The sequence below is a fragment of the Colias croceus genome, chromosome W, assembly GCF_905220415.1.
Source record: "Colias croceus chromosome W, ilColCroc2.1".
Classification (NCBI taxonomy): Eukaryota; Metazoa; Arthropoda; class Insecta; order Lepidoptera; family Pieridae; genus Colias; species Colias croceus.
In genome coordinates this window covers 122895-149616 of record NC_059567.1, presented here as the reverse complement: position 1 = coordinate 149616, position 26722 = coordinate 122895, and the positions used below count along the sequence as shown (strand labels likewise).

At 36.6% G+C, this 26722-nt stretch overlaps 1 protein-coding gene across 1 annotated transcript; it reads left to right on the top strand.

The window, feature by feature from the left end:
* The first annotated feature begins 874 nt into the window (after positions 1-874).
* Positions 875-26388, top strand: LOC123704912. Its single transcript, XM_045653403.1, has 3 exons — positions 875-1902; positions 13744-13891; positions 26089-26388. Exons 1-3 carry the CDS (start codon positions 1303-1305, stop codon positions 26274-26276), a joined length of 936 nt encoding a protein of 311 aa, XP_045509359.1. The 5' UTR covers positions 875-1302; the 3' UTR covers positions 26277-26388.
* Positions 26389-26722: the final 334 nt, after the last annotated feature.

The window sequence follows — 26722 nt, the reverse complement described above, 5'->3', positions numbered from 1 at the left end:
ATCGATTTCACATATTGTTCTGAACCTAACACTTAAACTATATTATTGCATTTTTATTTTATATTGTTTATACATTAAAAAGTATCTAAATTATATTGAGCAAAAAGGATCAGACATAACCAGGTGCTATTATTCAATTAATAACTGTTTTTCATTCGAGTAAAACGCTTTTCCAAAACTGCAAAACACAATAAGAAAAAAGTCATAACACGAATTAAGACCCTTGTCCATGCAAAAACAACCTAAAACAAAAACCTTTTAGTCTCCATTAGGATTTATTAAAGCCAGACGGATTAAATCTACTTACACCAAATATCGAAATTAAATTAGCTATGACAAAATTGAAGCGCATGATGCATATTGCTTATATTACCTAAATAGAGCCATGATGAAAACATAGACCTTTAGAAATTAAAGATTTTAACGGATTTTAAATGCGATTTATTCATTATATTATTATCCCGACGTTTCGCACTATATTGTATACTAAAACCTTCCTCTTGAATCACTCTATCTATTAAAAAACCCGCATCAAAATCCGTTGCGAAGTTTGAAAGATTTAAGCATACAAAGGGACATAGGGACAGAGAAAGTGACTTTGTTTTATACTATGTACCTAGTGATGATACTCGCGTAAAATCAAACACTAGATAAAATAACATGAATATTATGTTTTAAAAAGAGATGATGAAATCACTGATTTGATTCTGATTAAAAATAAATGAAATTGTAAACTTGTAAAGTGATTTAGTATAAAGTAGGTATATATAATTGTTGATTTTCTTTGCAAAAACATTTTTTTTTTCAACTTTTAAAAATCCATTTCCATCTACATATAAAGATAAAAAATCTTTAAAAAACTAAATACAAAGACTAGGTTTCAATAATGACGTAGAGTCGTTACCTATAGTTATTATAGATAAAGTGTTTATTAAAGTAACCGTCAATATTATAACATTAATATTATTTAAAAGTGCGTAAATTTAACTATAGACAACTTTTGTCCGTAACATGAACCTTTAAAACAAAATTTATTGTATTTAATACAGTTTTAATCATTCTTTTGATGTCCCGTCCCACGTAAAATAATCTCTTTTCATATTTTATAATAATATGAGAATTTGGAAAATGTTCAAGTCTGGTAAATATTCTGCGCCGAATACTGCAAGTTTCATTGAAATATCAGCGCTTTTGTTACCGCTACGTTTTTGGGATTAATTTTCAGTTAAAATAATATTAAATTTTCGATTCCTTTTAAATTTCATCCGCTTTATTCTTATTTCAGCTTACGGAATAATCAATATGGAATATTGTAATGAAGCTTTTCCGAATGAAAACAGGACCAATAATGTTAAAAAATTAAATGGCAGTATTATGGATAGACTTGAAAATAATTGTGTAACTCATGATTGTAATAATACTGAAAACAAAGAAGTATGTGGTATACGACAAGACGGGCCGGGATATAGAATAAGATTATTTCGCAATAAATGTGAACTATACGAAGTAAATTGTAAAGAACGCACAGATTTCTTTCTAACAGATTTATTTATTTGTAAGTCAGCACTAAATTATAGTGAAACCACTCATGTACAAGAATTAAATTATATTAATAGAAACATCAAAGATCAAATTAATGGTATAAGAAATTTGGTTATTATAAATGGCGCAATGCTTGGGAAAAATACTGATATTAATGATACGATTGATAATTTCTTTGCCGCGACTCATGTTTTCGATTTACCGATGAAAGAAATGAATCCTCTCAACACAAGGCGTAGGTTGATAAAGAACGCTGGGCCAATCAAGATATTTGTACCTTTGATTGATATACCCAAAGAAAAGAAAAATGATACTTATCACCAGCCTACGCTATCGTCATGCTACCACAAGTGCCCAACGGTATGTTGCTCATTATAAATCTATTAATATAAATATGATCTTTGTGATGTGATCTTTAAGATGTAAAAGATGAAGTAGGAGGTAAGCTTACCAATTAATGTTATTTCAATAGGGAAAAAGCGCGTAATTTCTTTTTTTTTTCCAACATGATTACAATATTTACTGTAGGTACTTTAATATTTAACTTAATCATACTAATTTTATCTTTACTACGGGGACAAAGACGTTCCATGTGAGTTTAAGGTAATGGCCCACAATGGTAGTCACGTGATGATGTCATCTAACTTTAAAATTCTAGGACTTTTGGACGATATTTTCATTTTATTTCGATTCACGTACAAGTTCAATTTGGGTTGAACATTCGATTTTCTGATTAAAGTACGTGTATAATGTGTATTGTAAACCTATATTCGATACGATATACCTATACGTACAGAAAGTTACAACACAAGTTAGTTACAATAATTAAAAAAGTTAGTTTTCCAAAATTTTTTTAAAATCATTCAAAAAATTGAAATTATTCTTTCCATCTCTAGCCGTCATAGCGGTCACGTACAGTCGTGAATGTTTTTTGTTCTTCTATGGATTGTGGCAAAAATGGGTTTTTTGTTTCGCATGTACATCATAGATAGGGAGGCGAGGTAGCTAAATGGCGTAATTCAACGGCGTCGTCGAGACTTATCAAAATCGAAAGAGAAAATAATTTCGAAAAGAAAAGCTTCTATAAAAACCATTTTAGCGGTGGGTTTGGCGTGTACGGATTTTCAAAAATGTAAAAAAAAACAGTTACTTGGGCATTCTCGAGCGCGTCAGATATTCATACTACGTATGCCCCAAGTGCCTCTGATAACAACGGTATACTAATCTGCCGGTTTGCGTGGTGGGGCTAGGCATATAAATTCGTCAAAAATGCACAAAAAAAAAATTTACTCGAGCGCGTCAGATTTTTGGAAGGGGTGCTAAGTAGGCCCCAAGGAAGCTCCCCTTAAAAAAACTGACGATTACGGCATGACGATAAGCTACGATGAATTTTTGAAAATGCAGAAAAAAAAAGTCCTTTTGAAATACTCGAGCGCGTCAGATTTTCATAGGGGAGGTTTATCTCGGTACCCTGAAAGCATATGTTCTTAATCTGACAAAAATGTTGGTGGGTTCTCTTAATCTGACCGAAAAAGGTTTGTGGGTTTCTTTTTTTTAATCATCGTTATTTCATATCAATTTTTCTTACCACCCTCAGTTTTCGAGATATACTCAAAAAACCGAGAGTTTGAGTTTTTATGATGCTTCAAGTAAAAAAAGTTTTAACTTTGGACAAAAATGAAAAGAGACCTTTTTTTGTAAAATAAAATTACCTTTTTTGTTTAATTAAACTTTTTTTTTGGAAAAAGTAAAGTTCGCAACTTATATGCTGCAACGCGTTTTTTAGAAGACGAAACGGCTCCTCCAGACTTCCGGTCATGCGGAAACCGGCAGATTTTGTGTTTTTAGTAAGTTTTAGATTATATTCTTCAAAATAAAAATAAAAAAAATCGCGCTCGAGAATGCCGGATTAACGTTTTTTTTTTACAAATTCGCGACCCTATAACTCGGCGGCGTCAAGAACTTATGGTCAGATTAGTTAAATTTAGTCTTAAAACACTAAAATCAACCCCCAATATCTAATAAAACCACAGCATGACATGAACGAACTGACTTTAATTTTTTATAACACATTACATACAGCAGGTGGCGCTAGTGAAAACACTGATTTTGTTACCATATTTAATTATTACCGCCACTTAACAAAATCAAAAAATGATATAGGATAAGATATTTTAATTAACAGGTAAAATGCCAAGCTTCTTCATAAAATAATAATGTTTAACAGAATTTTAACAGACAACTGAAATGCCAGCAGACATTCTTACAGAATGTCTGCTGGCATTTCAGTTGTCTGTAAATAGCTTAATTTTATATAATTATTGGCTACAGCCTCTCTTACAAAGTTGTATCTAATATCAATATGTTTTGATCTCCGGTGGAAAATAGGATTCAATGCTAGTTTTTGAGCACTTTGACAATCATTAAATAAAACAATTGGATCCAATTCTCCAACGATTTCAAACAATAAATTTCTTAAATAAATCCCTTCTTTACGTGCTTCAGACATGGATATATATTCAGCCTCAGTGCTGGATAATGCTACATTTCTTTGTTTTCGACATTCAAAAGATATAACAGTATTTGACAACATAAAACAGAAACCAGAATATGACCTTCTGTCAGTAATATCTGAACCCCAGTCAGCATCTACAAAACCTTCTATAGAAAGATTATTTTTACAAAAGACAAGGCCATAGCTTTTAGTCTTTTTTAAATATTTTAGAATTCTCTTTGCATGCTTCCAGTGGGTTTCATTATATGCATTATTAAACTGACTTAAGTAAGTAACACTAAATGCAATATCTGGCCTAGTAAGAACCGCTAAATACATAAGTCCACCTATCAACTGCTGAAATGGATAATTATTATTACAAATAAAAGATTTCTCTAATTTTAAATTTGCCTCCATAGGAGTTTCTGCAGTTTTACAATGTATCATATTAAACCTTTTCAACAATTGATCAACATATTCTTCCTGATCTAATGTTATCTTAGTTTCATCAATTTTAACTCTTATACCTAAGCATTTTCTAATTTGACCAAGATTTTTAATTTTAAATTTACTACTTAATTCTTGAACCAGCTGTTCAGTAGCTTTCTTACAATTTGAAAATACAAAGAAGTCGTCAACAAATAGTGCAATTACAATTTTTACATTATCTTTAAATTTTGAAAATAAACATGGTTCATACTCTGACTTTTTGTAACCTAAACTAATCAAGTAATCATTGACTCTCTCATACCAAGCTCTAGATGATTGCTTTAAGCCATATATAGCTCTTTTCAATTTTAACACTTTATTTTCACCATCATTACACTCAAAAGTTACAGGTTTTTTCATATACACAGTTTCATTCAGAAAACCATTAAGAAAAGCGGTGGTTACATCGAGATGGGTGACATCTAAATTTAATTTAGCTGCTAATGCAAACAGTAATCTTAGTGTGGAATATCTAAGCACAGGGGAAAAAGTTTCATGATAGTCCACTCCAGCCTTTTGAGAGAAACCTTTTGCCACTAATCTAGATCTATACCGCACATTATTATCACTGTCATATTTCTTTTTGAACACCCACTTGCACTGAATTACCGAACTATTTTGAGGATGGTCCACGAGCTCCCAGGCTTCATTCTGTTTGAAAGAGTCCAATTCTTCCTTCATGCTAGCTCTCCAGAAAACACTCTCCGGGCCATTCAAAGCTTCATCAAGCGTGACTTCTCTGTCAATATTTTCACATTCTGCAATACACAGATTTGTATACCAGTCTGGTTGCCTTCTTGTACGTTTTGGTAGTTTTTCTTGTTCAACCAAGGTAATGTCTGAGTCTATAGTGGCATCAAAGAAGCTGTCACTAGAATCACTTACTGAAGAAGCTTCTGCATCTGGAATATATGTCTTATCTTGATCATTATCTTCTTCTGAGATTGTACTTTTATTTTCTTTTGTTGTGCTTTCCTCCACTGAAGACTTACAGACGACTGGTATCTGTATAGTATCTTTTACTGACTCATTTGAAGACTCCATGATAACTATGTCTCTGCTGGTAGTCACGGTATTGCTTGTTTCATCATAAACTCTGTAGCCCTTAATATTTTCAGCATAGCCAACCAATATCAACTGTTTGGCCTTTTCATCCCATTTCAAACGTTTTTGTTTTGGAACATGTGCCATTACTTTGCTGCCAAATATTCTCAAATGGCTCAAATTTGGCTTCTGGCCTGTCCAGACTTCATATGGTGTCCTGTTGTTCAGTCCCGTAACCACAGATCTATTTCTTAGATATACAGAAGTATTTACCGCCTCTGACCAGAACTTCTTGTCTAAATCAGCATCGAAAATCAAACATCTGGCCTTTTCTACGATGGACCTGTTCATTCTTTCGCATAGACCGTTCTGCTCCGGGGTGTAAGCATTTGTCTTTTGGTGGACAATTCCTTGCTTTTTCAAGTATTTCTCAAATTCCTGACTACAGAATTCACCTCCGTTATCTGTCCTTAGTATTTTTATCTTTCTGTCTTTCTGTTTTTCAACCATGGACTGAAACTCAACAAAATATTTGAAAACTTCACTTTTTGCTTTCATAAAGTTGTGTCTTCTGAATTTTATGAATTCCGTTCTTTTGTGATGACCTCGCTGAAGACTTTGCACGCACAAGTTGAGTTACTTTTTAAAATATCCGACCAGCAGGAAACTCGATCTCGCCACAAAATGCTACTTGTGCATGGAGTTACTGAGGAGAGAAAAGAAGATACCGCTGCACTGGTCGCTAAAGTGCTCGCTGACCGGCTTCAAAAACCTGATGTTGTACCCGAAAGCTTTAGTCGCTGTCATCGTTTGGGTCGTGGCAATACCGATAAGCCCCGGCCTATTGTAGTCAAATTTAAAAGTCTGCCAATGAGGGATCATGTTTGGTTCTCTAAAACTTGCTTCAAGAACACGGGTATTACCATATCTGAGTATCTCACAAAAGCCAGGCATGACACTTTTATGGCTGCACGCAAGAAGTTTGGTATTCCAAGGTGTTGGACGCTTGAGGGGAGTATTATCATCCGGACCTCTGATGGAGTTCGCCACAGAGTTGTTTCATCCGAGGACCTTGATCTTATCGCTTGTGATAGCACTGAGCTATCTGCTGCAACATCCAACAACACTAAAGATACCAAGGGGACAACCGGCTCTCGAACGAGGCGTCCTAAAAAGTAAAAGTAAATTTCAAATCTATGAGGTTATACCACCCATTAGGTACTTATTATATTTCTTTTTAATTTCACTCTTGCTTCTTTTGTTCATGATCTGTTTATTTCGTTCACTTCATAATTATTTTATCTGTGGTATTTTACCTCTTAGCTTTTTACCCTCTTTACTTTAATTACTTTCATGTTTACTTTTGTATCTCTCTTAATTCAAACTAACTTGTCAAAATATGTCAATTGTCATTTCATTGTTGTGATTGTGAGCTGTCACCTGTCAGATATAGACTAGATGTTAGTAGTTGTCAACTCAATTATTGTTGCCATTTGTGAATTATTATTATTTTTTATTTTTTTTTAACGTTCCATTAATATGTTTTATGTGATTTAAGTATGTATTACTTTCAAATGCTGCTGGCGGGTATAGGAAAATTTCTTATTTATATTTTATTTTCTCTTTATTCAAATTTACTTTTATATTTTTCTCTTTCTGTATATTATACATAATATATTTATTTATTATACTTACTTAAATATAATTTACAAATATTGCTCTATTAAATGATACAGATTGCAGTGATTCCTACCATACTTTATCCAGCTCAAATAACAGCTTCAATGATAGTTTCCATAGCACAGAGTATTTACCACTCGACAAAACGCTTGCTTCCACTTTTTCCAATGTTCCTAACAACCTTAATCTTATCCATATAAATGCGCAAAGTATTCCGGCCCACTTCAATGATTTGCTTGCATCTTTTTCCAATGCTCCCATCCATGCCCTTCTTATTTCTGAAACATGGCTTAAACCCTGCCTTTCTTCCGTTGCCTATTCCCTTCCTGGTTTTAATTTGATACGTAACGACCGCACCGGCCGTGGAGGGGGTGGAGTTGCTATTTACTTACGCAACGACATACCGTTTTCTATCGTCAGCACTTCTCCTCAGCCACCGCCAGATGACGCGGCCGAGTATATCCTATTGGAATTAAATATTTCGAGTAAAAAAATCCTTTTAGGTGTTTTCTATGTTCCCTCTCTCCTTGTCAATTATTTCCATAACTTTGAAACTATCCTTGAAAACCTACGCCCTCTCTATGAACACGTACTGATTATGGGTGATTTCAATACTTGTCTCTTGAAAAATGATGCCCGTAGTCATAAACTTTCCTCTGTTGTTTCCTCTTGTGATTTAAACATACTTCCTCTTAATCCTACCCACTCTGCTCCTGGCTGTAATCCTTCTTTCCTAGATTTAATTATTGTTTCTTCCACTAGCCATGTTTCGAAACACGGGCAATGTTCCGCCGACGCCTTTTCCTTTCATGACCTAATCTTCCTGTCATACCTCCTACGTCCTCCTAAAAAGAAGCACAAGGTTCTGCTGCAGCGTAATTTTCGTGATATGAACTTAGAACGTCTATGTGAAGATGCACAAAAAATAGATTGGTCTCCCGTTTTCTCTGCCGACACAGTGACAACTAAAGTTGATGTCTTCAACACTATTATTGTAAAATTGTACGACGTCCATGCACCCATTAGAGCTATTAAAATGAAACATGCTCCGGCTCCTTGGCTTACTGATGAGCTGAAATCGCTTGTTCACAAGAAGAATTTAGCTAAATCAAGGTTCAAGCAGAACAACTCAGACTTCAACCGGGAGAAATATAAAACTCTTCGTAATCGCTGCAATACGATGTGTAGAGATGCGCAACGACGCCACTTCCATAAATCTGTTGAGAACGGCAACACAAGTAGTACCTGGAAATTTCTTAAATCCCTTGGAGTTGGCAAATCTAATACTAATATTCCTCTCAATACCAACCTGAACCAATTAAATAAACACTTTACTTCTTCGGTTGCTCCTCTAGAGAGCAACACTAAGTTTGATACTATTAACTTTCTTTCATCTTTGCCGACCCCTAGTTTTCCTCCGTTCAATTTCTCATCGATCACTGACAGTGATATTAAAAAGAACATATTGTCCATTGCTTCGAATGCTTTGGGCTGTGATGGCATTGGCCGTACTATGATCCTACCTATCCTTGACATAGTCACTCCTATCATATCACATATCCTCAATTTCTCCATTTCAACCGCTAGCTTCCCCGATAGTTGGAAGGACGCTCATGTAGTTCCTCTCCCGAAAAAGATTAACCCTTCCAGCTTTTCCGATTATCGTCCCATTTCAATCCTGCCCTTCCTTTCAAAAATCCTCGAGAAACTAGTACAGCAACAGCTGTGCCTTTTTCTAACGAAACACTCCTTATTAGATCCTTTACAATCCGGTTTCAGAGCCGGTCATAGTACGGTCACTGCGCTTGTCAAGGTTACAGATGATATTCGTCTGGCAATGGATAATAAACAGCTAACAATTCTTACTCTTATAGACTTTTCCAATGCTTTCAACACCGTTGATTTCGATATATTGTTGGCATTGCTGAGTTCTCTTAATATATCTCCTGCAGTGATCGACTGGTTTCGTAGTTATCTACATGGTCGCCGGCAGTGTATCCGTGTTGATAATAATTTTTCAACTTGGTGCGATATCACTGCTGGCGTACCTCAAGGCGGCGTGTTGTCACCACTCCTTTTTAGCGTATTTATTAATTCAATAACTTGTAAATTATCTTCTCTCTACCATCTATACGCAGACGATTTACAAATTTACACCCATGCAAGTCTTGAGCATCTTGAACAAGCTGTTGAGTGTATCAATAAAGATCTGCGTGCTATTGTGACATGGGCTCATCAGTATGGACTCAAAATTAACCCAACGAAAACGCAAGTTATAGTAATAGGCAGTCCTCACTTCATATCTAGGGTTTCTTTTGAAGACCTGCCTGCAATTACTATCGATGGTGTTGATGTTGACTACAGTCCGACGGTTAAAAATCTCGGCATATGGTTTGACCAAACTCTATCGTGGACAGAACACGTACAACAGGTAAGCCGTAAGATCTTTGGGGTTGGTTCGATGTTAAGACGACTGCGCAATTTTCTACCAAAACCCACGAAAATTTTGCTCGCGCAGTCTTTGCTTCTTTCTATCCTTGACTACGCTGATGCAAGCTATTTAGACCTTACTGAGGAGCACCTTAACAAGTTGGAACGTCTTCAAAATTTTGCAATTAGATTTATCTTTGGTTTACGTAAATTCGACCATATCTCCGATTTCCGCTCACAGCTCAGATGGCTTCCTATCCGTCTTCGCCGGAATTTGCATATCCTTTCCTTATTATACTCCATCCTTTTTGATCCTAGAACTCCTTCCTACTTGAAAAAAAGATTTGTGTTTATGGGGTCTTCTCATGAACTCAATCTCCGTTCCTCCAACAATCTAACGCTTCGTATGCCTGTTCACACTTCCAAATTCTACGATTGCTCTTTTACCGTACAAGCCGTAAGATTGTGGAACTCTCTCCCGACAACGATCAGGCAAGCCCAATCTTTATATAGTTTTAAAACTCTTGTTAAGAACTACTATCTATCTCTTTAATGCTGTTTGTCTATGTTCTTTGCTGATTTAGTTATATTCTATTTATGTAAATTTATTTTCCTCTCTTCTAATATTTGTATTCCTATACTGCTCATTTCTCCTTTGTTTTTGTATAATATTATTTGATTCTTAAGTTATCTATCTATGTATAATTACAGTTTCTTGTATATGTATGTATTTATGCACTATCTACCTTTTTACTGATTTATTTTTCCTATATCCCAAGGTTGCCTGGAAGAAATCGCTTTTAAGCGATAAGGCCGCCAAATTGTACATTTATTATAATAATATCGTTTCTGTAAATTTTGTTTTTGTGTGCAATAAAGTGTTTTCTATCTATCTATCTATCTAAAGTACACAAAAGCCATTTTACTGAAGTCGTCCACAAACAAAACATAATATCTCGATCCCCCTATCGATAAGTTTTCCATAGGGCCTGCTACATCTGAATTTATCAATTCTAGCAAATCCTTAGTCTTGGATGAACTTTGCTGGAATGGTAATCTGGTTTGTTTGCCTTTACAACATATAACACATGATGTTTTATTTATTTCTGCCATGTCTGGATATAATATTCCATCTACAGCTCCATTTCTCATTTTGTTTAAGCTGTTACTGTTAATATGTCCCATGCGCCGGTGCCAAGTCTCACTCGATGCAATCGCTGTTGCTGCTAGTATCTGTTCTGTTTGTAATGTACACAACTTATACACACCATCAATTAATTCTGCCTGGCCAACTAGTTCTCTCTGTCGATTATATATATAGCAAACATTTTCTTCGAAAATTACACTGTTGCCACTTCTAATCAACTGACTGACGGATAGCAAATTGGTGGTTAAATCTGGTATACACAAAACATCTTTCACTGTGATGTCATATTCTACATCTTTCACAACTGTGACAATATTGACATCACCAGAACACAGCACTGGAACTCTAGTCTGGTTTGCAATAATAATTTCTTTAATTTCGTATTGATGTGACGAATTTACGAGGTTATGTTTACATGCCGTCATGTGTTTACTTGCACCACTATCAATATACCAGCTGTCTTTATTGAATTTTCCAGTCAGGAAAATAGCATTAAATGCGTGAGTTTGTTTCCTTTTCGTTGTTTCTTCTTGCGGACACTGATTTTTATAGTGACCGGGTTTTTTACATCTGTAGCATTTAATAACCTTATTTTCTGACTTTGACTTCTCTGACAGTTTATGGCTACTTTTAGGGTTGCCATTTCTCATTTTATGCGTTCCTCTAGCAATAAATGCACTATCGGAAGCGGAAACAGAACCAATTTCAGACGACATATCCATCAACTTGGTTTTTATTATGTCAGCACTAACCTCACAACCTGAATGTTCGATCGCCATTATCATAGGCGCATACTTTTCGGGCAATCCCGCCAACATTAATGCACCAACCCACTCATCGGTTATTTTAAATCCTGTTCCTTGCAATCGCTGGCTAGTTTCTATGATCTGCGTCACATACTGCGTCATTGACTCACAATTTTCAAGTCGAATGTTGATGAGATTTCGTAACAAACCAATCTTCCTTGTATAGCCGGAATCATCAAACATCTTCTTGAGTGTAGTCCATAAATCATATGTTGTGACCGCCTGCTTAATGTGAACATAAATCGATGGGTCGATTGACAATATTAGCTTCGCCTTGGCTTTCGCATCTTCCACTTTTTGCTCTGCAGTAGCGGTTGATTTCAACTGGCTTTGGATGCTCGCCGCCATGCCTTCCAACACTAACAAATTTTGAGCCGCAAAACACCAATCATCATAGTTCTCGCGTCCTCGCAACTTTGGAACACTTGCTAAGTAGTTCGTCGTCATTATTATCGCAAACCTAGCAGTAACTTTAAACTTCAAACTATAAAAAGCAAAAAAAATACGTAGCTGGGCCCATAACCTAATAAAACCACAGCATGACATGAACGAACTGACTTTAATTTTTTATAACACATTATATACAGCAGGTGGCGCTAGTGAAAACACTGATTTTGTTACCATATTTAATTATTACAATATCTTCATCTGACGCGCTCGAGTATTTCAGACTATCGATTTTTTTTTACTAATCTGATCGTCTATCCTAGGCGCGCGTCACTACATATAGAGCTAAATAGTTAACAAGGTTGTTCTATTAGGTCTAAGGTATCTCTCATATCTTAAACTGCCACGCTCGAGTATTACAGAAAACTCCCCTCTTCGCCTCCCTATCTATCATTTTTAAATAAAGGTGTTATTGACAGGTTTTGATGTTCGCTTCTAATAGAAATGAATAAAGAATAAAGTTTTGTAAAACGTGCAGTATTCATCCAAAAGAGAAGAGATTTAATTACTGATGGAAATTTGAATGTGGGTCAGTGAAATTATTAAGTATTTAGAGATAGGATTTTTATTGCATCTCTAGGAAATAAAACTGATTAAGAAAAATTTCAATTCGACCTCGAATTAAACAGACTCTCGATAGAGTTCAAAAAAATAATGTAACTTATTATAAATGAATGCGTTTCAAATTCTTTTTGAAATAACTCATCCAGGGCACCTTTCTACGATACTCTATATTGAATATTTTATGAAATAATGGCCATCCAAATATCTTAGCTCTCTATGAAAATAGTAACGATTGAAATTAAATTAATTCCACTCGGTTGCACGACGACCGACGTCAGTCAAATAATATTCATTCATCAAAATAATCTTCATTCATTCATTCATAAATAGTTTATCTTATACTAGCGATTGCCCTGGGTTCGCATCAGTTACACTAAAAGGGAAAAACAACCAACATAGTTAGAACTTTCCGTTGAATTTAAGTCTGTTTTCTCAATAGATACCAAGACAATATTACCTATATCCTATATTATTGTTCCTTCGTGTATTATAACAGTTATTCACTTTGCTTACGAATGGCTGGACTTTGAAGTACGATTAGGTATGATAAAAATATATTTTATAAGATTATTCTTTCGAGAGATTCTTAAAGATATTTCAAACATTACTAGACCTTCTAGTATTCTCAATTTGAATAAAAGAGTAGATAAAAATGTTCAAAATCCTTGGAAATAAAAATTTCCAAAAAATCCTTAAAATCGATTTCTTTTTAGAGCGGTCGGTTAATATCTGATCAAGTAAATTGTCAGCATCTTAACAATATATGTTTTAGAATATTTCTGTACATACATCTGAAAATAATTAAATTTACAATTTGTAGGCCGATTTATGCCAACGGAACATGTAAAGTTACATATAGCGCATCATCTATCTCTTTGAGTATAGATTTAAAACGCAGATATCGTTCTTATATTTATTTAAGCTAATGGAACAACTTTTTAAGATATTGTTTGATGTATTTTATTAAACGAAAATTGCATATTTCAAGTATTTTTTTATTGATTTAATTTAATTACTTTTTTATTGGTGTGATATTTTACTAATACTCTTTATTTCTTTTTTATTTATTTCTAAATAGATATAATTTAATTAAATTTCAGAAATTTCCGGACACTTATGCCCCAGTTTGTGGTGTTCCCGGAATAGTGGCCCGGGAACCGGCTTTAATGTTCAAAAACCATTGTTTTATGGACGTAGCTCAATGTAAGATGTTTTGGGAAAATAAGAGCAGTACTTCACATAGCTCGTGTGAGTATGGACTTCGTTTATTTTAAAATCTAGTTTTGATTTTTATATCAATATAGGTAAGACTGGTGTTTTTCTAAAGTAAAAGTTCTACCTACGTATGTAAAGTGTGAAATAATGTTTGTATAGATTTTGAACATGATTTTAAACTATTATATACTATATTATTCGTATATGTGTATGTATGTATATATATTTGTTATTAGTTATTACTTAATATGTATCTATTTATTTATATATATGTATTATTTATGACATATTTATTTATTATTAATTTTATTCAATTTTAAAGCATACTATGTATCCAAAATGTATTGCACCACCACCATAAAATATGTAATCCTTTTGGTTTTTCGGGTTGTCTGGCAGAAATCGCTTACAGCGATAAGACCGCCCTCTGTACATATTATAACTTGTATGATTCTTTTTTGTTATCTTGTATTTTTGTGTGCAATAAAGAATTTTTCATTCATTCATTCATTTCATTTCATTATTCATGTCTTTTGTAACGATTCTTTTTTGTTTTTATAATATTATAGTAGTTTAATATGTAGAGCTTTTAATAATATTTGTGAAAGAGGTGATGACGTTGAAAGACTACCAATGGATTAAAAAATATTTAGTCCAACGTCTTACTTAATTTTTGCACGTCGTTGTTTCTTTAAAAAACTGAATTATCATTAAAATGTAGCTACTCACACAACTACACACAAAAGAGCATTCTTATATTATATCTATCAAATATCAATGCAATATTATAAATTCCTATCAATTACGTTATAGATCAAACTGCAAAATTAACGCAACAAAATACGGGAAGAGATTCATGCCACCATAACACACTTTACAGTAGGTCAGTCAGTCAGCGCTCATACTCTCGCATCGAATAGGTTTTAACCGACATTTATTAAAAGATTGATTTCCATTAAAAATTAATAATATTTAAGTCTATTTTCGAAGTTTGTTAAAAGCTAAATTTGCCGTAGCTTTTGTAGGCATTATATTTCATAAATAATATTTCATAGATAATATTTCATAGATATTTCATAGATAATATTAACGTTACGACTTTCTTTTCTTATCTTTCTGAATTTAATATTGTAAAAAGATAAAAAAAAATTAGGTAACTATGTCGCGAAAGTACCTACCATATTTTTTTTTTTTTTTTAACCATTTATTGATAGAAAAATAAACATACATTGGGCATACAGAATAAACACCACATAAATCGACACGATTTGATCGTGGTGCACATGCATTCTAGACGTCAAACAAATACTAGATAGATTAATAAAAATTTTGTTACATTACATATGAAATTACATTGAAAAATACATTAAGATGGCAAGTAAATTACACAACAGAAAAAATATGATGTAAATAGGGTACTTGTGGAAAAAATTTTTTGCGATCACCTACTGTGCTGGCCGAGTCTTTATAAACGTGATATATAGTATGATTTTAATTGACGGTTAACATTTTTACAGTTTATTTTATTTTTAATGTTATTATCTAATTTATTGATTAAACGTGGAATTATGTATGAGCATCTTCTTTCGCCATAGCGGTTATTGGCTCTGATAGTACATAATTTATTTTGTGTTACTTTTCGTGTGCCAAGGTTGTGAGATGTAACTTTTTCAGTAAATGTTTTATTAAAAAGTTGTTCTTTTAAGAGATGTACTTCTACTTTTTCGAAAATAGGTAACACATTGCAGTGCTTAAAAAGTTTGCTTATATCGTTTTCGTATTTCTTTTTTATTCTAGTTGGGACTATTTGTTTTAAGATGCGGATTTGAAGGTTGAGTATATTTTGTAAATAAGTTTTATACGTTCTGCCATAGCTACTAAGGCCGTAGGATATAATCGAATCAACTAAAGTGTTGTATAGTAGTAATTTTACCTTGTATGTTAGTCTGTTCCCTATTGCATATATTTTAGCTGCGAATGCGCGGAGTTTGTCACATACGGCTTCAATTTGTTTGCCCCAGTTGAAATTATGGTCTATAGTTAGTCCCAAATATTTGTAATGATTCACAGGTTCGATCTGACTACAAGCAAGCATGAGTGACAATGGCAGATAAGCTGCGGCAAGGCAACTTGTTTCATATATGGAGACTTGATGTACAATAATTTAGTTTTATTTGCATTGATGACTAATCCCGCATTATGACACCACTTAGATATATTGTCGAAGTCGTATTGCAGAAATTTAAGGGCTAAATTCGCATTCTCATGGTTTATAAGGATACAGGTATCATCAGCGTACTGAAACATTTTACAATGACTGAGGTGGTCACTCATATTGTTGACATACGTTAAAAAGTGCAACGGCCCCATCACCGAACCCTGAGCTGTACCCACTTCAACGCTACTCATTTCGCTGAAACTGTTTTCTATTCTGACGCAAGACTTCCGTCCATGCAAATAGTCTTTACACCACTCAAGGAGATTGCCCCTTATTCCGCAATAGTCGAGTTGGTCAACGAGTTTGCGATGGTCTAGCGTATCAAAAGCACGCGAGAAGTCTATGAAAAGGGCGAGTACATGCTTTTTATCATTAAGGTAAGTATTAACCTCGTCAGTAAAGTTTGATAGAAGTGACGTAGTGCTTTTGCCGGATTGAAAACCATACTGATGCGGAGAAAGAATATCATTTTTCCTTAGAAAAGAGTGAATTTGATTGCTTATTACTTTTTCTGCAATTTTATTAATGCAGGAAAGTAAGGTAATTGGACGATAGTTCTGACAATTATTTTTTTCAAAATATCGAAGAAAATCGGTCTTATGCATGCCAGTCTTCAGTGCATCCGGATATCTACCAGTCCGAACTGAGGTATTTATGAGATTTACTATTACGGCAGATATTTTATCACTTATAGACTTAATATCGATTGCCCTTATTTTATCCATGCCTGGAGCCTTGTTATTATGTAAGTTTTTAATGATATGTTGTACTTGTTTGTGAGTGGTTGGCTGAAATCGCATACTAACATCCACCGGCCTACTGTTTCTCTTAAGAGCTAAATCAATTTTGCAATTTGGCATTATGTTTTTAATTGAATTTTTAAATTCCATTGCGAATTTTTCCGCGATTTCTTTACAGTTTAGTGGAGTGAAAGCACGTACAATTTGTGTGTCGATTGATCGGGTTTTGTTTCCACAGATACTATGTATAACTTGCCACAACTTTCTAGGATCGCCATCATTTTCCTTTATTTTGTTACTATAGAATTGATTTCGGGCAGTTTCAAGAGCTTTATTAGTCTTGTTACGAGTTTGATTATACAGTAGTCTCAGCTGTGCGTTAGTTTCATCCTGTCTCCATTCCTTAAAAAGCTTGTCTCTTTTTTCACATAATTTTATTAAATTAGTATTTATCCATGGTTCTCGTTGAATGAATTTTCGTGGTATTATTTTATTTAATGTAGATTTTTTATACGCTTTGTCAAATTGTTGTGTTATATATTCAAATATGTTATTAGAATTATTCATTGTGTTTGTTGGTGAGAAGTCAATAGCATTTAATTCATTATTTAATATATTATAATCCAGTACTTGTTTAATTTTATTTGGTGGAGCACGCTGTATATGACGTGCTGTTTGTGTTGTGTCGATGCAAGCGAGTACGATAACGCGGTGATCGGCAAGCATAGTATCAATAGCGGCTGTGTACGGGTCAGATGTGTATGTTCGTATAAAGATGTGGTCAATGCAGGATTTAGTTATTTGTTTTTGTCTCATTTCAATACGCGTATAATCTGATATTCCGCACATCAACCCATACCCAGCTAGCAAATTTACATAGCGGCTTTTTTGCATTGTTGTGGTTTTTAAATCTATATTCATGTCACCTAGTAAAAAAAGTGAATTAAAAGTACTTGTACTGCTTACATCGGCTAGCAGATTGTTCAATTCTGTGATAAATAACGTTTTACAACTAGACGGCGGTCTATACAGTGCACACAAAGAAAAACACTGCTGATTGTTTTTTAATTTGCCACAAATATTTTCAAAAGAACTATATTTACTGTTGAAACGTGTGAATTTTAAATGCTTTTTTATATATAAAATTATTCCACCACCCCTTTTATTTTTTCTAAGTTGTGTGTGCATTGTATATTCAGGTATGCTATATAAATGACAAATATCTTCAGAAATGTTAGCTTCCGTAACCACAACGATGTCGAGGGCATGTTTTGTACATGAGATGATTTGCAGCAGCTTAGGAAAGTTCTTAAGCATTGAACGAATGTTTACATGTATGCAAAATAATTGTAAATTGCCAGACGGTAAGTTTTTGAGGTAATAATTTAAATCTGTACAGTTTAATAATTCAGTGACCTCTTTAATATTACGTGATTTATCAGTGTGAGAAAAGGACATTTTTGTATACATCATTTTAGACACTACATAATAGAACCGTTAGGTTTATTTATCATTCAGCAGACTATCAATATCATTTACACATCGAATAACGGACACTTTACAATTATCAGACTTACGTGCGAGGATACGTCCTTCTTTGCACCAGATATATTTGTAGGATTCCCGTAGACGTTGCTTAGCGTTATAATAATAAAGTTTTGGTCTGGGAGGTTAAAGCTTCTCGAAAGTAGATAGGGTTGTCGGGATTATCAGTTGAACCACGGATATTCAGGTCCCTCACTTTTAATTTAGAATCTCTTCCTGCCGAAATCCAGTTATCACGATCACTTTGAGATTTTAATTCTACTAGAATGACACTCGGCCGCTGTTGACGGCCGGGAAGCCTACGGATTGTTCTGATGCATTCCTTATTTGCTTTAATTTTTTCTCCTAGATTTTCTATAAGACTTTTATCAGTATATTCACGACAGACGGGTACTCCAGATACTTCCAACGAGTTGCATAGTTTGTTTTGATCTATCTCATTTAGGCGTTGTTCCAAGGCTTTGACTCGCAGTTCAAGTCCTTTATTTTGATTCGTAAGATACTCGTTCTTCTTTTCCAAGGCTTTGATTTTATTCGCATTTTCGGTTAGCTTTTCTACGGTGTCCGATAGTTCGTCGGATATGAATGTAAGCGTATGTTGAAGCGGCTCAATTTCTTTCTTGAGGAGTTTCTCCATTTGAGCACTCATATCGTGAATTAGCTTTTTCATATCGATCGCCACGTTTCCAGGGCTACTTTGAATGTCTGAGGCGACTACAGCGTGTGGATTGTCATCTTCTTCACAGGGAACAAAGAATGAAGATCGTCGCGGCGTATGATTCTGGCATTCATCACAACTCCATTCCAGCCCCGCTGTTGCACGAAGAGCTTGTATTTGTTTGTTTGTCAGGTTGGCACATTCTGTTTGAGCGTGAACTGTTTTTTCACATCTGCTACACTCTAAGCCAGGGGACTTTCGTGTTATACTTTTGTTACACTTGAAACATTTTTTGAAAACCATCTTAATGAGGGTATTTTAATATAACCAGTCGCACTTGTGTTCGAATCAACGGTTTGACGTAGAATTTGAAAGAGCTTGAAAGAAATTTGAAAAGCTCAACTCAATTTAAACTGAAATTTCATTTTAAATTGAGTTGAGCTATTATAAAGTTCCATAAAAAGTGTCATAATATTATTAAACATAGCGTAGTAAAATCTCTTTCTTTCTAAAATAAATACATGTTTTTCGATCGCGTCTTCTCTTACATAATTGCGAGATACAAATTTATATCCTAAATCCTAATCCCTTTTTCACCTCAATCAAGGCTTTTTCTGGCAATACAACGTCCATCATCCGGGCTCTATCTAAAAATACATTATAATCGTTTTAAAATTTCAGGCTTAAAATATAGTTGATAGACAAGGTTAATTTTCATTTATATTATTTTAGTACGGCTCTTCTTTTTTCTTATCAGAATTATCAAATTCGTATGCAGAAAAGAATAATTTTGAGGATAAATCAATTTTCATGACTACCTACTATTTTTGCTTTTTAAATTAAGACTAGATAGAGCGCCATTAAATCTCCATTTTAACAAGAAAGAAATAAAAATTAAAACAAAAAACTTTGAAAAAGTTGTGGATGGCCAGGCTTATTCAGGTAATATTATAGTTATGCTAGTAATTAATTATCTATTTAAGTAGCAACCTGTAGGATAAGTTGCTATGGACATAATTAAAAAAAACGACGCAGACAATTCTTTTGTTTTTATTTTCTAAAGATTGATAATTGAGTTAATTAATTCCTAAAAATAACATTACAGAAAGCTTTTTAATTAACAGAAAATTCCTACGTACTTACACAGCGTAGCCAAAACAAAATATTTTTCAACAAACAAGACAATGTTATCAATGCTTTGCTACAACGTTGCCAAGCAACGGATCTTAAAAGTGTATCCTTATCTAACGAAGCGAAGTACAGATATAATGGGCCCTCTTCATAATGGGCAGCGTTGGGCGAGTAAAGGTAATCACGATAGTGTAGACAATAAGGTTGTGTTTCCACCAGAGATGGGCGAGTATGCATAGCGAGGGATGTCTTTGTAAAGAACCCATAGTATCGCTTCATTTACCTCGACTTAGTTATAACAGCTCTGGTGGATGGTGGTGGGTGTGTAAGGTATATTATTTTATTATTTCTATAATTTTGAGCAATAGTCAGTAGCATTGTCAAGCTGATTGCATGTCACAATTTTCACAGCTTCGCAACGCATCCTTACATCATACATTTTCCTCACACAGCTTTGGTGGAAACCCCCTCACATTTTCACAGCACATCCAGACAACCTTGTACGAGACATTTTCCTTGCACTTCTCTGGTGGAATCGTAGCTTAAATTTCTATGACCGACCGTCATTGTAGATATTTATGTAATCATCGTAATGGCGGCAAACATTGACGTTAATTTGTTGGGCCAACCCTGCCCAGAGGGCCCATAATCGCCATAACAGTTACATATATCGACCATCATTTGTTGGGCCAACACTGGCCTTTGTGAGGAGAGACCATCACAGGTATATTTATGAGGGGTCGTCTCGCAGCCCACGCGAAGTCCCCCTCAAGTTCAATGTCAAGAGCTCACGGGGCCCACTTGTATTCGATATTTGTGCCTCAATTATTTTAGGCTTATAATTTTATGGGTAATTATCTGTTGTTGATTGTTTATCGCATTGCATACGTTTTCCGTAATGATAATTAAAAATTATCGCTAAAATGACGATAATGAAACGCATTTTAGTTTTTTGCTAATTTACTTCTCTTTTCTATAGGTACTTTATTTATTCTAAGAATAAACTCAAATGTTAAATGGTCTTTTTGATGGTAGTTTATTTTGTTTTAAAAGTCTTTATGCATATTACTATCTAACTGAGATTTACCTACTCGATACGATATTAACAATACATTAATAACCAACCTTCAACTCAAAAGCCTTCAGCCTTCAACAATATTGAAAGGCGTGAAAAAGCACACATAAAAATTAATGTCCTTTGATTTGAGCACCGTCAAAACCGAATTTACGCCTGCCATCCCGGTGCCAACGGAATCGCTTTGTGACAAAAATAGCACAATGAACGCGATTTAAAAAAAAAGCTCTCAAAGAATACCTGGACGACTATTGATTAACTTCACTTCATACCCTTTGAGGGTAGTGCGCTAAAAAATGACCATATCAATATTGTGATTGGCATCATGTTTGTAGTCAAACACAGGGCAGGTTGGCTGCACAGCTAGCCCGAGGCACGACGGCTGCGTTGACACACGTTCGTAGCTGTCGACGTCAAAGCGCTGGATATCGGATATCAATACTATATTACCTGCTATTGAGATTCGGTTGTGTACACAATGCGTCTGAGGTCATGTAAAGCCAGGTATTGCGTGTAATATCCGATTGGACAGTGGAAATGATACAATGTTGAATTGTCAATGTTATTGCATTCGATTCATGTTATTCGATTGGAGGTATACAAAGTTGCTTCTTAGCGACAGTCATAGGTCTTAAATAATCATGACCACATATTTGTAGAGCAATTCTAAAAACTAAACTTGCTGCAGCATGTACTGACAAGAATTAAAAAAAAATCTGTCTCTCTCTGTCTTACCATTTAACAATTATATCTTTTTTATATAATATATATATAATATTATAACGTTTATTTCGTATTTACTGATTGTACCTACATAAACCTCAATAGTTTCTGTTATGTGTCCATTATATGCAATAATTATTTTTCAACGATTTTGAGAAATCATTGAAAAAGCCCGTTTCAAAGGGAGATGGTTCCCGGTACGGACTAAACTAGCTTTCACAATGTATTTCATGATAAAATTGAGAATTTTTCTAATCTTGCAAATGCATGCGAAATGCATTGAATGGGTTTATTATATGAGGATAGATGGTGCATTATGAGTAATAACGAATTAATAAAAAAGACGGGTTGCACTCTGGGAGTGCCGGCAGAAGTGAAAACGCGCGTAGTAGAGAGGGGATAGCTGTCTACTCTCCATCCGTCTTACGCTTTTTCGATCAGGTCACGTGTCCTGACGCGAGTTTTTTTTTTTTTTTTTTTTTTTTTTTTATATAAGCGGAGGCAACAGAGCAGACGCGTCACCTGATGGAAAGTGTACTGCGTCGCCCATACGCACCAGCAATGCTAGGGACATTATCAGTGCGTTGCCGGCCTTTAAGATAGGAGTACGCTCTTTTCTTGAAGGTCCCTAAGTCGTAACCGTTTGGAAACACCGCATGAGGAAGTTCATTCCATAAGTTTGTTGTGCGCGGAAAGAAGCTTCTTTTGAAGCGCGCAGTCGTCGACCGCCAAGAATCAAGGTGGTGTGGGTGGTATTTGAGTTTGTGACGTGCGGTACGATGATGGAACTCAGCGGCAGGTATTGTTCCAAACAGCTCCTCAGAGCACTCCCCATTGTAGATGCGATAGAAAACGCACAGTGAAGCGACGTCTCTTCGCAGCGCCAAAGTATCAAGCCGATCGGTAAGACTTGGCTCGTTAACGAGTCGTACTGCTCTCCTTTGTATACGGTCAAATGGAAGGAGGTGTTGTTGGGGTGCCCCGGCCCAGATGTGGGAGCAGTATTCCATGTGCGGCCTGACTTGCGCCTTATAAAGCATAAGGCGGTGGTGCGACGTGAAATACTGCCCCGCTCGACAGAGCACACCAAGTTTCTGTGAAGCCAATTTGGCTTTTCCTTCCAGATGACAGGAGAACTGTACGCTACTCGAGATTTCGAGACCAAGAATACCGATACTAGCTGTGGCAGAGAGAGGAATACCCTGAAAACGAGGAGTTACGACAAAGGGAAGTTTTTTTGCGGTGAACGCGCAGACCTGTGTCTTCTTAGGGTTGAATTGGACTAAATTACGTCGGCCCCAGTTAGATACCTCTTCTAAGGAGGTTTCTATTGAAGACACGAGGTTGTTCCGGCACTCAATGACGCGGTCCTGAGAAATATTGCTGTGGCCGGTGTATATTGCATCACCAGTACTGTCGTCTGCATAGCAATGAATGCTACCGTCTAGCAGCATATCATTGATATGCAGAAGAAACAGAGTGGGAGACAGAACGCAGCCTTGTGGGACGCCAGCATTCACAGGCTTAGGATCCGAGCATGAACCGTCGACAACGACACTCATGCTACGCTCTGTGAGAAAACTGGCAACCCACTGGCAAAATTTCTCAGGAAGCCCGTAGGAAGGAAGCTTCGCAAGAAGCGCTTTGTGCCATACCCGATCGAAAGCTTTCGCTATGTCCAAGCTGACAGCTAAGCCTTCCCCCTTGCTCTCAATCGCTGACGCCCACCGGTGAGTTAAATATACCAGAAGATCACCAGCTGACCGGCCTCGACGGAAACCGTACTGTCGGTCACTAATCAGCTGGCGCTCTTCCAGATATTTTAGCACCTGGCGATTGATAATGGTTTCCATTATCTTGGAGAGCAAGGAAGTGATGGCTATGGGTCGATAGTTGGACGGATCCGAGCGATCGCCTTTTTTCGGGATAGGATGCACTAAAGCTGTCTTCCATGTGTTCGGGACGACGCCTGTGGAATAGGAGTGCCGGAAAAGACGCGTGAGAACCGGCGCCAACTCAGGTGCACACATCTTCAACACAATAGGAGGAATACCGTCGGGACCACTCGACTTATGGATGTCTAGAGCGAAAAGTGCTTTACGCACAGCGCTCTGGGTGAACTTGATGTCCGGCATTGAGCCCTTGTACCGTGGGATGGTAGGTGGTGCTTTCCCCATGTCATCCAAAGTCGAGTTAGCGGCAAAAAGGGAGCTAAGTAGGTCAGCTTTCTCTTTTGCCGTGTGGGCCAACAGGTCATTCTCCATGCGTAGAGATGGCAATGAAGGACGACAAAAGTTTCCTTGCACAGCTTTGGCGAGTGCCCAAAAGGCTCGTGTTCCCGAAGGAAGTCGGGCGAGTTTCTCGCCAAGCTTTGCGATATGCTCAGACTTAGCTCTTGCAATAGCTCTTTTGAAAGACCTAGAGGCCGAGTTTAGTTCTCTCTTAAGAGTACGGGCGTCTGGATCACTAGACACAAGGGCATTGGCCCAGGCTTGGTAACAATCCCGTTTTCGGCGTGATGCCGTTTTACAAGAGTGACCAAACCAGGGCTGGGACTTGCCACCGATGGGAACAACGGAGTTTGGAATGAACAATTCCATTCCCTGAAGTATCACATCAGCAACAGAGTCAGCACAGGTGCTAGGATCTTCTGCCGAGAAACAAACACGGCCCCAGGGATAAGATGAAAAGAAGGTGCGCATCTCATCCCAGTCTGCTGACTTGTAGTGCCAAACGCGACGGCGGCCACCACTCAGTAGCCGTGAAAAGCGCAAGATTGGCACTTCGCTCCGTACGAGGCAGTGGTCAGACGAGCCTAAAGGGGCATGAACATTTACCTGATAGCCATCCGGATGGGAAGTCAGCAGAAGGTCCAACAGGGAAGGCGTATGGTCCTCAACATCGGGAATTCGCGTGGGCGATGCTACCAGTTGAGTAAGACCATAGGCAAGGGCAAGGTCGTAAACAGATTTCCCCGCGTGGTCTGTTGTGCGCGACTTGAGCCATTCTATATGGTGCGCATTGAAGTCACCAAGGACCACGATTTCCGCTGAAGGAATCTGATTGAGCATATTGTCAGCCGTCAATTGTATGTGATCGATGAGTCGGTCGGTTTCGTCATTACCGCTATGGGATCTGTATAGGCACGCATAGACGCGAGGGTGGTCGTCGCAGTCCACACGTAACCAAAGGATGGATAGATCCCTACCTTCAAGACAAGCGAGGCGTCGAAAGCAGATATCATTCCGGATAAAAGCGCAGACACCAGCGCGAGGAATAAAATTGTGCTCCAGGGTAAATCCTGGGTAATTCAGATAAGATGTGTCGGAAGGGGAAGATATCTGCGTTTCGGTTAAGAAGAGCAAGGCCGGCTTCGCCGTCTCAAGGTGGTAGTGGACGGCATTGATGTTCGAGTGTAAGCCCCTAATGTTGCAGAAATTCACGCAGTGCGTGGAAGGGGTTGCGCTGATCTTTTTGCTCTTGTTGCCTCGGGTTTGAGAAACGAGCGGGATTTTGCCCTCCCCAGAATACGTAGGGCAGCCTGAACAAAGATGCTCAGGGAGGGATTCTCCAGCACCAGTAGTGTTGGTACCCTCCTGGGGTAATAGTTCTTTAAATTCCGCTGCCATAGTATGAAAAGGGAAGGGGGGGGGGGATTGGGCATCCGGTGTGACCCACTCACCTATGCGAAACGCTAAAAAAGCTTTACGCCGGTTTCCTGTGGGTTAGTGGTACTGCCCCGGACGGACTACGGCCCAATTTGTGCTGCACAGGATGTTCAAAAGAGAACATCTTACGCATCTGTAGTCCTACCACTCTAAAATGTCGCCAGAGCCTCGTCCGTTGATCAGCAGGGTGCACCACGAGCAGGTGAGGTTGGCTTTGGCCGTTGGATGGTATACGGCCATTACACCCCAGTTTAAGATTTTATACCCATTTCAGAAAAAGTGCTCAACGCCGCTAAAGAAGTTTTCACTTCAAAAATGCTTGATATTGATAGGTGAACTTGTAGTACCATAATATATTTTTGTGTTCCAATATCTACCTGAAACTTTTACCCTACACAGTACACACCCTATTATATTATAGTATTGTTAATAACATTGCATTATTTAATATGAACAATTTCTTATATTCCAGCTTACATAGAATCTTCGTTCCTTTTTTGTATGGGAGATGAGATGAATGCTCTGTACAGGTTTCTACCAGCAATAAGAACACTTCAGAGGATGGGGCGCTTGAAGAAAAAGGGGAAATTCAGGGCCAAGTTGAAGAACTTCAGGTTTATTAACGAGTTTCGATCTGGACGTCCCAACTTTATGGGATAACCTACATAAGAGTTATTTTAATACCATATTAATATACAGAAAAGAGAAATATTTGATTACTAGATTTCCGCCCGCGGCTTCGCCCGCGTTTGCAAAGGAAAACTCGCATAGTTCCCGTTCCCGTGGGATTTCCGGGATATTAGATATTAGATAGATTTCCACCCGCGGCTTCGCCCGTCTTTGCAAAGGAAAACCCACATAATTCCCGTTCCCGTGGGATTTCCGGGATAAAAACTATCCTATGTGTTAATCCAAGTTACCCTCTATATAGGTGCTAAATTTCATTGTAATCGGTTCAGTAGTTTTTACGTGAAAGAGTAACAAACCTCCATACAAACTTTTGCCTTTATAATATATTATATTAGATATTCAAAATAAATCGTGTGGACTTTGCTTTATTCGTTTGACACATTTCATTATATAAAATAATTAAATTACTCATAATT

Excerpts from the sequence above, each read along its gene's own strand:
- LOC123704912 (XM_045653403.1), top strand. The coding sequence starts at position 1,303 with ATGGAATATTGTAATGAAGCTTTTCCGAATGAAAACAGGACCAATAAT. Across the intron at positions 1,903-13,743 it reads GCTACCACAAGTGCCCAACG|AAATTTCCGGACACTTATGC; the intron begins GTATGTTGCTCA and ends ATTAAATTTCAG. Across the intron at positions 13,892-26,088 it reads CAGTACTTCACATAGCTCGT|CTTACATAGAATCTTCGTTC; the intron begins GTGAGTATGGAC and ends CTTATATTCCAG.